General features: G+C 37.3%; 1 protein-coding gene across 1 annotated transcript; it reads left to right on the top strand.

Annotated features, from left to right (window-relative positions):
* Positions 1-2,246: 2,246 nt before the first annotated feature.
* Positions 2,247-3,164, top strand: LOC148215545 (olfactory receptor 14J1-like). The gene has a single exon (XM_088142945.1). It carries the CDS (start codon positions 2,247-2,249, stop codon positions 3,162-3,164), a length of 918 nt encoding a protein of 305 aa, XP_087999071.1.
* The last annotated feature ends 9,911 nt before the right edge of the window (positions 3,165-13,075 follow it).

Raw genomic sequence — 13,075 nt, 5'->3', positions numbered from 1 at the left:
TATTCCAGGCAGCGACCAAGGCTTCAGATGGACCGTGCAGCAGGCCATCTTTTATAATAGAAATAGATTTGCTGGATGGTCGGAAAAAAGCTAAAGTTGATGAACAGTACTGCTGATAAACTAAGTATGGGAAGTATGGAAGGAAGTATGATGGACGTTATTTATCTTTTAGGAAATGGGATATTTATTTTTGCACAACCCTGAGCCCAATGAAACCATTAGTTTTATTCATGAGGGAGTTAGCAATATTAATGTATTAATCGATAGGGCTGTGGTATCACAAAATGTGAAAACGCTTACAGTAGCCTGTTTCTTAAAGTCCTGCAGAAGGGAAGATAAAGTTTCTGTTTGTTCGTTTGTTTTTAGATGTGGGGGTGGGGGTTATGTCAAAGGAATTTATAATCATATTAGTTGCTGATGAGGTGACAGATATGAATTTACAGATGCTCTAATACACCAGTACACATACTCCACAATTGGTATTTCTGTCATAGTGAATAAACAAACAAACCAAAACGAATACATTCACATGTCCTGATCAAGGGTAGGAAAAAAAAGTTTCTATAGATTCCATAAAATCAGTAAAAAAAATCCATAGATTTCCACCATAGGCCAATTGACTGAAAAACATTTATATTTTTATTCATTTGCAGACAATGGTAACAAGTCACAATATAACAATAGTAACTGATCAGTTATACTCAGTGGGAAAAGGTCTCCTGAAATATGCATGTTCCCATGGTTATTAGCTGATTATGTTCAGTAAGAAAACGGAACCAAATCTATTGTGGTGGGGAATGGGAGGGACAAAAATACTTTTGGGAGCAGCTATGCAGAACTCCTGGGGACTGAGCAAATCTAAAAAATACAGCATGCATCTATCTATCTATCTATCTATCTATCTATCTATCTATCTATCTATCTATCTATCTATCTATCTATCTATCTATCTTCCCACGCAGAAGATAAATTAGAGCCAATTTTGCCTGGAAGAGATTATACACACAATGCCCAGTTTCAAAGAAGGAATTTAGATGCTTCAATTAATGGATAAATGTGAAAGCCTATTGAGGAAAAACCAGGTTAGAAGTAGGATTACATTTATTCTTGATTATGAGCAAAGTAAGTCAATGCCTTTCTTTCTGCTAATCAAATGCTCATTCTATCTATCTATCTATCTATCTATCTATCTATCTATCTATCTATCTATCTATCTATCATCTCTATTTCTATATTTTCCACAATATACATTTAGCTTATATATTGCCTTGTTTGTGTGGCAACCAGTGTAAAACTGCTTGTGTGGGTCTAGATCTGCACATTAGATTGCAAAGATATAATGCTTTGAGTTCATCATATATTGTATTTATTCTGATAAAACTTGTTGAACTAAATAGTTCTGTTTTTGAACACATTATTGCTGCAAAGAAGTATTACATAAAATAGCAATTTCACCCTTCATAACAGATAGTTATTTCTAGAATGATCAGAAATTTGAATGAGAATTCTTGTAAGACTTTTCAAAAAGTACTGTATAAATTTTATGTCTGCACATCCTTATTTCTGTATCTTTCTCTTGTCACCAAGGACAGTGTTCCTATAGAAGTTGTTTTTATTACAGTATTTAGACAATATTTCATTTATTTATTTATTTATTTATTTATTTATTTATTTATTTATTATTTATTAAATCAATTTATATATCTGCCCATCTCACCACAGGTGACTCTGGGCGGCATACAACAAAGTTAAAAACAGTAAAATACATTAAAAATATAGAAAACATTATACCATTCTAAGAGAAGAAACTACAGCTTGGCCTCTTTTCTTTTTCACATGATGAATCAGGAAAACTTAATTAGCTATGACAAACTAGAGCTGAGCAAGTTCAGTCAATCTGTTGAATACCTCATGTGTATTTGTGATTCTTGGTGATGGGACGGCTGGATGTTAAAATAACACTAGTTACAGAAATGTCTTAATGGATTGTTATGCTTAAAATTCTGCCTTCTGAAATTTTATCAGACTTAAAAATATGACTGCTACCTTCTATGAGAATAAGGAGAATATATGAAATTATGATCCCCATTCTTCTCTATTCTTCAGCTTTCAAGGATCAAGAACTGAATGGATCTGCATAAAAGTTTTCAACAATGGGGAATCAGTCGTAAGTACTAATTATTTGCAAATAATTTGTATTTTTTTTTCTCCTATAGATAATGACACACTTTAAACTTCCACCCAGGATGCCAAATCTTACCACTCCTACTGAATTCCTACTCCTGGAGTTTTCTCAAGTCTATAAACTACAGATCTTACACTTTCTCCTGTTTCTAGCAATGTACATAGTCTCCCTTGCAGCCAACATTTTCCTTGTTATTGTAATCATCATGGACCATCGTTTGCACTCTCCAATGTATTTATTCTTAATGAATTTGGCCCTTATGGATATAGGTTCCATTTCAGTCATTGTACCCAAATCTATGGTTAATTCACTCATGAACAGCAGGCTCATTTCTTATTCTGAATGCATTGCTCAAGTTTTTTTCTTTCTGTTTTTTGAAACCTCTGAATACTTCCTTTTAACAGTAATGGCTCATGACCGTCATGTTGCGATTTGTAATCCTCTCCAATATGAGACCATCATGAATAAAGAAGCCTGTATCCAGATGGTAGCCATTGTCTGGATTGTTAGTCTTCTTTATGCGATATTGCATACAAGTGGCACATTTTCAATAAGGTTCTGTTCCAATAAGGTTGATCAGTTTTTCTGTGAAATTCCCAAATTACTTAAACTCTCTTGCTCTGACTTATATCTAGTTGAAGTTGGATTTCTTGCCTTTTGTGGTATTATAATATTTGGATGTTTTGTCTTTGTTGCTGCAACGTATGTGTGGATTTTCACTGCTGTACTCAAAATTCCTTCTGTACATGGACAGAAAAAAGCCATCCGCACATGCTTCCCTCACCTCAGTGTCTTCTCTTTGATGATGTCCACTGGACTCTTTGTTTATTTAAGGCCACCCAGTAATACTTCATCTGATCTGGAATTAACCTTTGCAGTGATATATGCAATCCTTCCTCCTATGCTGAATCCATTTATTTACAGCATGAGAAATAAGGAGTTCCAAAATGCCTTGTGGAATTTATTCAACCTGTGGTAATTTCCAAATACAACTTAAAAGGTGCGTTCTTAATTGTTTGGGAAAGTGATTTTCTTGCTTTATCAGAATATTTTACCAAGCCTTGGGGGTGGGGGTTGTCTCTCTCTCTGTGTAAATAATAAAATCTATTGTACTAAATTTTTAATGTGCAGCTCCTGTATAATTTGTCATATTCCAATAAATATTTTCTGTATATTTTTCACATATATGGTCACTACGTTTGAAAAAGCTGAGTTTTTTCCAAAACTGTTTGGTTATTCTCACTAAAATTGGAGCTTTGAGGCCCAGAAATATTAAAATTTCTTTAATATTTACATGAAACACTAATAAAGCAACTACAGGAAAATTAAAATGTTTCCAGATGTTTTGCACCACTGTCTTCATTTCTAGAGGATGGATAATAAAAGCTGATTCCAAAAGGGAATTGAAGGCACCAGGTTGCCTACCTCTGCACTAAAATTTTGGCAAAATAAAAATGAGAATTTGACTGACTTGATGCACAAACAGGAGAATCAGGTCATCGCTGTTTACCCCAATTATAAAATCCTGGACATTTGGCACATTCATGGCAGTTGGAATGAGAACATTTTATTTGGTCCAGCCTCCATTAAAAAAAAAAAAAAAAGTGATTAAACTCTTCTCCTGCTCCATGTTCATAGATAGATAGATAATGTCTGTCTCTCTGTCTGTCTGCCTATCATCTTCCCTCTCACTTCTATGGGTGGTATTATCTTCCTCAATCTCGGGTCCTCTACTAGAGGCCTGAGGGTTCTGCACAGTATCTTAGCTGTTCCTAGCACTGCACTCTTCTGGACATAGAGCTCTGATAGTGTTTCTGGGATCTATTGGAGCCACTCTCCCAGCTTGGGAGTCATAGCCCTGAGTGCTCCTACTACCACTGGGACTACTTTGGTCTTTACTTACCACATCCTCTCTAGTTCTTCCTTCAGGCCCTCCATCTTCTCACATTCCTTCCTCCTGATGTTGCTGTCACTTGGCATTGCTACATCTATCATCACCACTATCTTCTGGTCCTTGTCTACTACCATGATGTCTGGTTGATTGGCCAGTATCTGCCTGTCCATCTGGATCTGGAAGTCCCACAGGATCTTAGCCATGTAATTCTCCATGACCTTCTGTGGAATCTCCCATCTGGGCTTGGAAGGGTCTAGCCCATACACTGTGCAGATATTCCTGTACACAATGTCAGCTACTTGGTTGTGATGTTTGGTGTATGCTGTTCCTGCTTGCATCTTGCACTTTGTCACTATGTGTTGGACTGTCTCTGAGGCCTCTCTGCACGGTCTGCACCTTGGGTCCTGACTAGTGTGGTAAACCCCTGCTTCTATGGATCTGATGCTTAGTGCCTGTTCTTCTGCTGCTATGATGAGTCCCTCAGTGCTGTCTTTTAGTCCAGCCCTTTCCAGCTACTCGTAGGATTTCCCAATGTCAGCCACCTCAGCTATCTGTAGATGGTACTGTTAAGATGTTCTCATGGGAAGAAGAACAAATTGCTTATCTTCAAACAAAATTGTTATGGCTGCAGAAGTCACGCCACCTGTATTGGCCTTCTAGTTTGCATGTATACTGCTATTTACTGCCACCTATTGGTGTCTTCATGCTAGTTACCTAAGGGGAGGTGCATAGTTCTAATAAACTGTGGGTGATTGTATGCTCCTGTACCAGTAGGTTTTTAGTCATCATGTAATCAGTTTTATAGGTTATGTAGTTGTAACTAATAACTAAGTACCTCTTCTCTGAGAGTTTTTGGCTCGAGACTTTGTTGAACTTGTGTATTGGATAAGTCCTGGATGCCACATAAATGAGAAGAAGCGATTTTTCTATGTTTTGCATGAAACTTGTATTTTATGTAGTTTTATTTTTCTCAATAAACAACCAGATATGTTTTATAACTTCTGGCTGGATTTATTTGGAGAACAAGATAGGGACATTGCATTCTTTAAATCTCTCTAACGCTGGTGTGTATTTTTGGTGTGGAATGTAATCATACCTCTGCTCTGCCTAACAGGTACATCCCATGCAGGAGCTTGTCTTGCCATGGCACTTCCTCCACTTGAACTTCCTCCCATGTCTGCTGCTGCCTGAGGCATTCTCTCAGCAGCTCATCTTTGGATGCCATCTTACTGATGTACTCCTGGATGCTCTGGCTTTCATCCAGGACAGTGGCTTGGACACTCATCAGACCCTGCCACCCTCTTTCTGGCTGGTGTCGTTTCTGGGTGTTGGACTTGGGATGGAAACCTCTGTACATTGTGGGGAGCTTCTGGGCCTTCACGTTGGCAGCCTCTATGTCCTGCTTTGGCCAGCTCACTATACCAGCAGGTTATCTGATGACTGGCAGGGTGTGTGTGTTGATGGCATGGATCTTGTTCTTCCCATTGAGCTGGCTGTTCAGGAACTGTCTTATCCTTCGGTGGTACTTGGATGTTGCTGTCTTCCTTGCCTCCTCGTCTTGGTTCCCATGTGACTGTAGGATACGAAGGTACTTGTAGCTGGTCTGTATGTCTGCTATGTGGCTCACTGGTAGTTCCACCCCTTCAGTCTTAACTACCTTCCCTCTCTTTACTATCATCCAGCCACACTTCTCCAGTCCAAATGACATCCCAATGTCCTCAATCTTGATCCATGTCAGGTAGTCAGTGAGTCAATGTCTTGTTCGCTCTTACCATATAGCTTGATGTCATCCATGTAGAAGAGGTGGCTGTCCTGATCCTGCTGCACACACACACTCATGACGGAGTTTGTTTCCCTTTTTACTTTGGATACAGAGACAAAGTTCCAACAAGTCCAAAGTCTATAGGGCTTGCCTGTTAACAGTAACACAGAGTCGGTCCATCAAGTCCAGTCAAAATCAACACAAGATCGTAGGTCGTCAATCAGTCTGGTTCGAGGTTTCACAGGATAGCGATTTCACAAAATGAGACAGAAGCAGGGTAACTAGAGGATTGTTGTTACCAAAGAAACACCCATTTGCCGAGCCTCTTTTATAATAGTCACCTGGTATTGCTCATTTTTGAGGGTGAGGTTCCCTTCTTGTGAGTAGCCTCGCTGAGCGTCTCTGCTGAGCTCCTTTCTCAGCATGTCTTGCTCTGGCATCAGGTGGTCACAGACTCTCTGCCTCATTATCGGAGACTGGATCCATTTGGGTCTGGTGCTCACTGCCCTGCCACACCTTCTCTGACTGCCCAGACAGCTGTTCGTCTGGTGCTTCTGACTGCCCCAGCTCCTCTTCTACTGGAACTTCTAAAAGCACCTGCTCCTCAGACTCTGTCTCTGAATCCAACTCAGAGCTGGCCATGACAGTGGCTGATGGTAATTCCACTCTTGAACTTGTATCCGTATTCAGTCCTTGTGATTATCTGGCTGAGGAAGTTCAAGCCTATGCAGAACAGCAGCAAGGACAATGTACCACCTTGGTATATGCTGCACTTAATGTCCACTTGTGTGAGCTGTGTTGAGTTGACTTCCAGTATTGGTCCTTAGTGTCCTGTTGACTTTGTATAGTGCCAGGCATTCACAGATCCATGTGTGTGGCATTGAATTGTAGGCTTTCCTATAGTCAATCCAGGCTGTGCTCAGATTGGTTTGTCTAGATCTTGAGTCTCGGGCGACAGCTCTATCTATGAGCAACTGGTGTTTGAGCCTCTGGTGTTGTTCCCAATACCCTTCTGAGTTGTGCTCACGTACTGGCCCATCTTGTGAGTCCATATGTGTCATGGTGGGCTCAGAGTCGGAGTCAGAGGAGGAGACTGATGAATAATTAGTATCAGAAGTGCCCACAGACAAGGAACCATCAGCTCCAGAGGCACTGAATGGACTGCTGTCTGAGCAGGCAGAGGAGGTGGGGCTGGCCAGTAATCAGACACAGATGTCCCCACTTTCTGAAGATGAAGGAGAAAAATTACCATGGTCTCCAAATGCAAGGTCATGGCAGGCAGCAAAGAGAGCAGAGCAAAGGTGCTCTCTGAGATTACTCACGAGGAAGGAGTCTCACCCAACTAAATGAGCTACACAAGGGCCACTTCTATTAAAATGAGCAGCAAGTTAAATTTCCCTCTTGACGATCACTGTCTCTTAACCCCTGCTCCATGTACCATGATTTTGGGCCTGCAAATCTCAAGATCCTGGCTCTAGACCCAGACCAGCTGATGAACCTTGTACCCATTTTGACCTTTGGACTTTGCCTGACTACTCTCTCTCTCTGCCTACTCTTTTGTAGTGTGCTCGCTAAGGCAAGCTTGCTAAACATTGGGACTTGTTCCTAAGTGTTGGGACTTGTTGCTTTACTCTCTCTCTCTCTCTCTCTCTCTGCTTGCACTTGTATTTACTTTACCAAGCCATTTTTTTTTAGAAAAGTATTTCAAACACCTCTTTGTATGTGTATGTGTGGTGGCCTGAAACAGGACAATATGGTCCTGTAGCTTGATGGTACTTGGATGTTGCTGTCTTCCTTGCCTCCTCATTGTGGTTCCCATGTGATATGGGATACCAAGGTACTCATAGCTGGTCTAACCCTAACCCTAGCATACAGCTTGATGTCATCCATGTACAGGAGGTTTGAACCTGTTAGACCTGAGGAAGTGGTCTGGGTCCTTATGGCTGTGAGCTCACCAACTTGCTCCTTAGTTCCATCCCCTTCCTGGCTAGTTAAGGTTGCTTGGGCTGTGTCGTGTGGTTGGGTTCTAGTGGTGGTTAATTCATCCTTGAGTTTTTTTCCTAGCTTCCCTTAAGGAGACTTTGGTTTGCCCCCTCCTCAAGAAGCTATTGCTGGATCCCACTATATTGGACAATTTTCATCTGGTATCTAACTTCCCATTCTTAGGGAAGGTTGTAGAGAAGGTGGTTGCAGAGCAGATTCAGCAGACCCTGGATGAAGCAGATTATTTGGACCCCTTTCATTCAGGATTTAGGCCTGGCATAGGATGGAAATGGCATTGATCATGCTTTTGGATGATCTCTGGAGGAAGTGGGACAGGCATAGTACAATTGTCCTTGCTCTCCTTGACCTCTCAGTAGCCTTTGATACCACCAACAATGGTATCCTTCTAGATTGTCTGTATAGGTTGGGAGTAGACAGCAAAGTATTGGGCTGATTCTCCTTCTTCCTACTGGGCCAGTACCAGTCAATGTTGATGTTTTTAACAGATGTGATATTCTGTTAATTGTTGCTTGTATGCCACCCACAGTCATGTTTAGTCAGATGGGTGGCCACTGAATTAATTAAATAAATAAAATGTTTGTCATGTTGATTTAAACAAACATTACTAACATCTCCAGTGATAGTTCCTCACTGGTTAGATATTATTACTTATTACTATAGTGAGCCAGGTTCTTGGAAGAAATACAAAGATTTTAATTTGCTGTTAAATTATATTCTGAAAATGTGGAATTTGTCTATTTCTGAACAGCTTTGGAAATATTATGTGTGAACAATAGTGAAGAAGGAGATCTTCTATTCCTGGAAAGATACATGTGTACGAACTGCTAAACCATGGCTTAATCTATTATCTCTCAACCTTTCAACTGGCTTCACATTGATGGGGAGGCAAGATTGGACAATGTAATTTTGTATGGTTTAGATTTAATACGTTCTTTAAAATGCATTTTAATACAACAACAATAATAATAATGTCTTTCTGAAAATTTGAAATACATTTTTTTTTCTATTTTATTATTTTAGTGTTAGTTTTTGTTGCCTTTTTCTTTTTTGTCTATTAGTTTTGTGTTCTAATGTCTATAGCTTTTTCTTTAATAGTTTAAAATGACATTTAGCAGGTTTGTTCTTGTTATTTGTTAAAAGTTAGAGCTGAATTGAATCTTGGACATTTTCCAAGACATTTTCGAAGACAGAGAAATAGTATGCTGTGATTGTTATTAATTCCTTATTGTCATCATGGGACCACACACAGAAATTATATCTTCATTATAGAAGCAGAAACATTTTTTTAAAATTTTAGAATTTGCTTGAGGTTTGAACCCTGTTACATGATTTAGACAAACTAAAGCCCTGTTGGATGAGTAGAAATCACCAGAGAGACAAGGAGAGATATTAATAAATTCATTTCATTTTCTTAACTCTTATTGTCCGAGAGATTTTAGCAACATCATTTCTGATCAGATGAGCACTTAATGCTGGGAACTGAAACTGCATCAGACTCAAAAGAAACCTGTTTGAGAAGGAAGTGTGTAAGTTTTCTATATATTTATTGAATGAGCAGTACAGCTATTACTGGCTTCCTCAGACAATGAACATAAATGTATACTTAGGAATGTATTTACCTCTGTTATATTGCTCTCTCTCTTTCTCTCTTTGTGTATTTGTGTTAATTTATATAAATATAGAGAAGCAACAAGAGAATTATTTTCAAAGTTTAAAACTTCAAATTAGTATTAGAATTAAAGTGCAATAAAAAAATTTGGTTGCCAATATACTATCAAGTATAAACCAAAATTAAATTTATAATAATATCTGCTTAAACTGAAAATTATGTCCTTATTTAACAAATCATGAATCAACTTGTATGTTATAACCTTAAGCTGGGAGACATTTGAACGTTGGTTGTGGTACAAGCCCATTTGTGAAAATGTAATCCAGGAATTTTGAAGTAAATATAACTGTTTTTATCAATTTTGTTTTATTTTCAAATGTGAAGCTAATTTTGACATTGAAGCTCCTACAAATTAATGTTCCATGGAGGAGATTTACAAGTTACTTATTCTGATAAACTGAAACTATGCGTTTGGGGTGGGGGCAGGGATCTTTTAACTATATATTTTATTGGCCATCATATCAAATAAGTAAGAATATAAGTAAACAAGTAAATACATAAACAAATACTTCCTCCAGTCACTGAATAGTTGACTTATAATAAGTAATTAAAAATGAGTCAATAGTCTTTAAACTATGAAGAATTGGTCATTGAAAACACACCTGAGTCAAATCCATATGAAATTTTTGATTGTTTCAAAATGGGAAAAATGTGTATTTAATTAAGCTTTTATATTTTAAAATTTATTAAATAAATTTACTCGTTTTTTAAAAAGCGTTGCATAGAGCCCCTTCTGAATTCTTACAACTGTATTTATTATGAGGAGATGCACTTTTATTTATTTATTTATTTATTTATTTATTTATTTATTTATTTATCAAGCTTACTTATTACTATAATGAACCATTTCAGGCTTGTTGTGAAAATCAATGGATAAACAATCTTGGATAGACAAAGAAAGAAGAAAGGAAGAAAGAAAGAAAGAAAGAAAGAAAGAAAGAAAGAAAGAAAGAAAGAAAGAAAGAAAGAAAGAAAGGAGAATAATAGAAAAGGAAGAATAGAAAGAAAGGAGAATAATAGAAAAGGAAGAATAGAAAGAAAAAATAAGAATATAATAAAGAAAAGAAAATATAAAAAAGTAATTCCCCCCTTCATCACAACAGGTATAAACAATGTTAACAACTTGTCACTTTCTCTTAGAATACAATAAACACTTCATCCCATAACACATCTCTTATCTATAGACAAATCCTTAAAACCTCCTTGTTCAGTCCTGGTCAACAAAAGTCCATTAAGGGTTACCAAAAATAACAATATCTAGTTTAACACTGATCAAATAAGCCAACTTTATATTCCTTCCCTTTATTTTTATTAATCCTAGTCTTTAATCCCTTCAAATAATGTCCTAAAACTTGATTTCTTTTCTTTCTTTTTTTTTTCTTTTTCCTTTGTCACTTCTCAACAAGTCTTTCAAAACTTTAACAGGTCTCCTTTGTAAATTCAATATAGGAATATTATCCAAGTCAGTTTCCTGGTTTGATATTTGTATGTCCTTTTTATTTAATAAAACAGTTTCATTTATATTTCCAGTACTTCATCATTTTTCAAGATCATTCTTGTAATCAATCATTTTTAAATCCATGTTCCAATCTATTTCCATCTTATCCAGTAGAACATGTTCCTCTTCCATAACATTATTCACACACAGTCTATCTATGATGACAGACATTCTTAAAATTAACTTCTGAGTCCATTGTTCACAGATATCCTCCACAATATCCAATGTTAAGGTATTTTGCTCCATTCTGTGTTAACAAGTTGAATAGGTGGTCTTCTTCTTTAATTATAACCTTTACTTCCTTCTAGCTCCCTTCTAGAGTCTGGTCTTCAAAATCCCATCCTATCATGTCCCCCCCCCCCCGCCCAGAATTTTAAACATCAGCTGTTTTCCATGGGAAGGATTATTTCAAATAATTTCAAAAAACCCATTTAAAATCCATCTAGACTCTTAGTCCATTATAACTTACAAAAAACAACACTCCAATCACCCTTCTGCCATTTATTCCCCAAAATTGCCAAGTCCTTAAACTTGTATTTAAAAGCTTCTTTAATTGAAGATTGTAGGAAACTCATCCAGTGAATGTAATCAAACTTGCTGTTTCAAAGTTCTTAATATTTGAAAAATAGTAAATAGCTAAAAAAACTTGGATTCAAATACATACTTTGGTACAGAGGATTTTAAAGATTAATATTTAATTGAAGCCAGAACTTTTCCCTTTAGGACGAATGGATAAACAGAAAAAAATCCATTGAAGATAATTTCAATATATGATTACTGTGGTGAGATTATTACATGCACAGAGGTGGAAAGATTCAACACTATCCACTATGGAAGAATGGTTGGTGAAACTGACAGATTTTGCTGAGAAGGATAAACTAACTTCTTTGATTAGACAAAAGACACTATCTGTCAGAGTCTGCACACTCATTCCCAAAGTTCAAGTAAATCCTCTGGACTCTAATTAGTTCCATTAAAGATTTCTTTATTGAGAGAAATGTACAGCATCTATAGGTTGTTGAGTCTAAGCATTGCTAAGCAAAACCTTCCCTTTTAAGCCCTTCCCGCCCCCACACTTTCTTTTCCCACTTGAAATTCCTGGTGCCTTTCTCCTGGTCTCACGGTTGCTTGACCTTGTGGGCGCCTCTGCAGAGATAAGGGAGAACCTGGCTTGGAAGCTTCCTCCCCCCTTCACTCCTAACTTTGATGGCAGGAACAAGCAACCAGGCCTCCAATTAAGAGTTATAACATTTAACCCTGTCAACTATACATTACTAGACTAAATTTAATTAAGCTTAAATTTCTAACTTGCACAGATCCTGACACTATCTACATTTATTGGTGACTGGAAACCTCTTATGGATTTTTTGCATAAAAATAAAAAAAAATGAACTTGTGATTTATGGTTTTGATGATTAGACAGGATAGCTTATAGAAGAAGAATATTATGATGTAACTTTACAGAGGTTAAAATATAATTGTACTTATAACTGCTGTGAAGAATATTGGAAGCCCTGCTTTGTATCTTTTTTTTTTCTACTTTTTTTTTTCTTGCACTTTTTGCTTTCTCTTTGCTTTCCCTCTTTTCTTGTTTATTTTATATTAGTCTGTATTAGTTTTTATCTTCTTTTTTAAGAAGATAAAAACTCACCAGCCAACCACTCAAATCCTGATTCCTGCTGTCTGTCCACAAGTAGTACCTGTCCAGAATATATCTGGGTGATCCCACAATCTTTCCTTTTTCCGGAGAGATTTTGCTGACCAGAAGCCATCCTCTGGCCACCGATTTCGGCCATTATGCGGTCCCCACTCCTTCGGTGACATCTACCTCATCATGTCATCACTAGAAGTTATATAATCAAGTTTATTTATTGCTGTAACATGTGGCTTGCTGTGAAAATTAATGCTTTCAGTATGGGGAGGGAAGGAGAACTTGCTATTCATTTTATTTTGGGGTGTGAGTTTTTATCTGAAATTTTATCTTGATTCCTAAAGTTTAATAATAACACCAAAATCAAACATGTGGAAATAATACAAGGATCTTTTTAAAGCACTTTTGTTCT

The sequence above is a fragment of the Python bivittatus genome, unplaced genomic scaffold (genome assembly GCF_059951505.1).
Source record: "Python bivittatus isolate LINGU-HERP-01145 unplaced genomic scaffold, Pbiv_v1 ctg000470_np1212, whole genome shotgun sequence".
NCBI classification, from domain to species: Eukaryota; Metazoa; Chordata; class Lepidosauria; order Squamata; family Pythonidae; genus Python; species Python bivittatus.
Note: the sequence above shows the minus strand (reverse complement) of the source record. Positions and strands in the feature narration are given on the sequence as shown.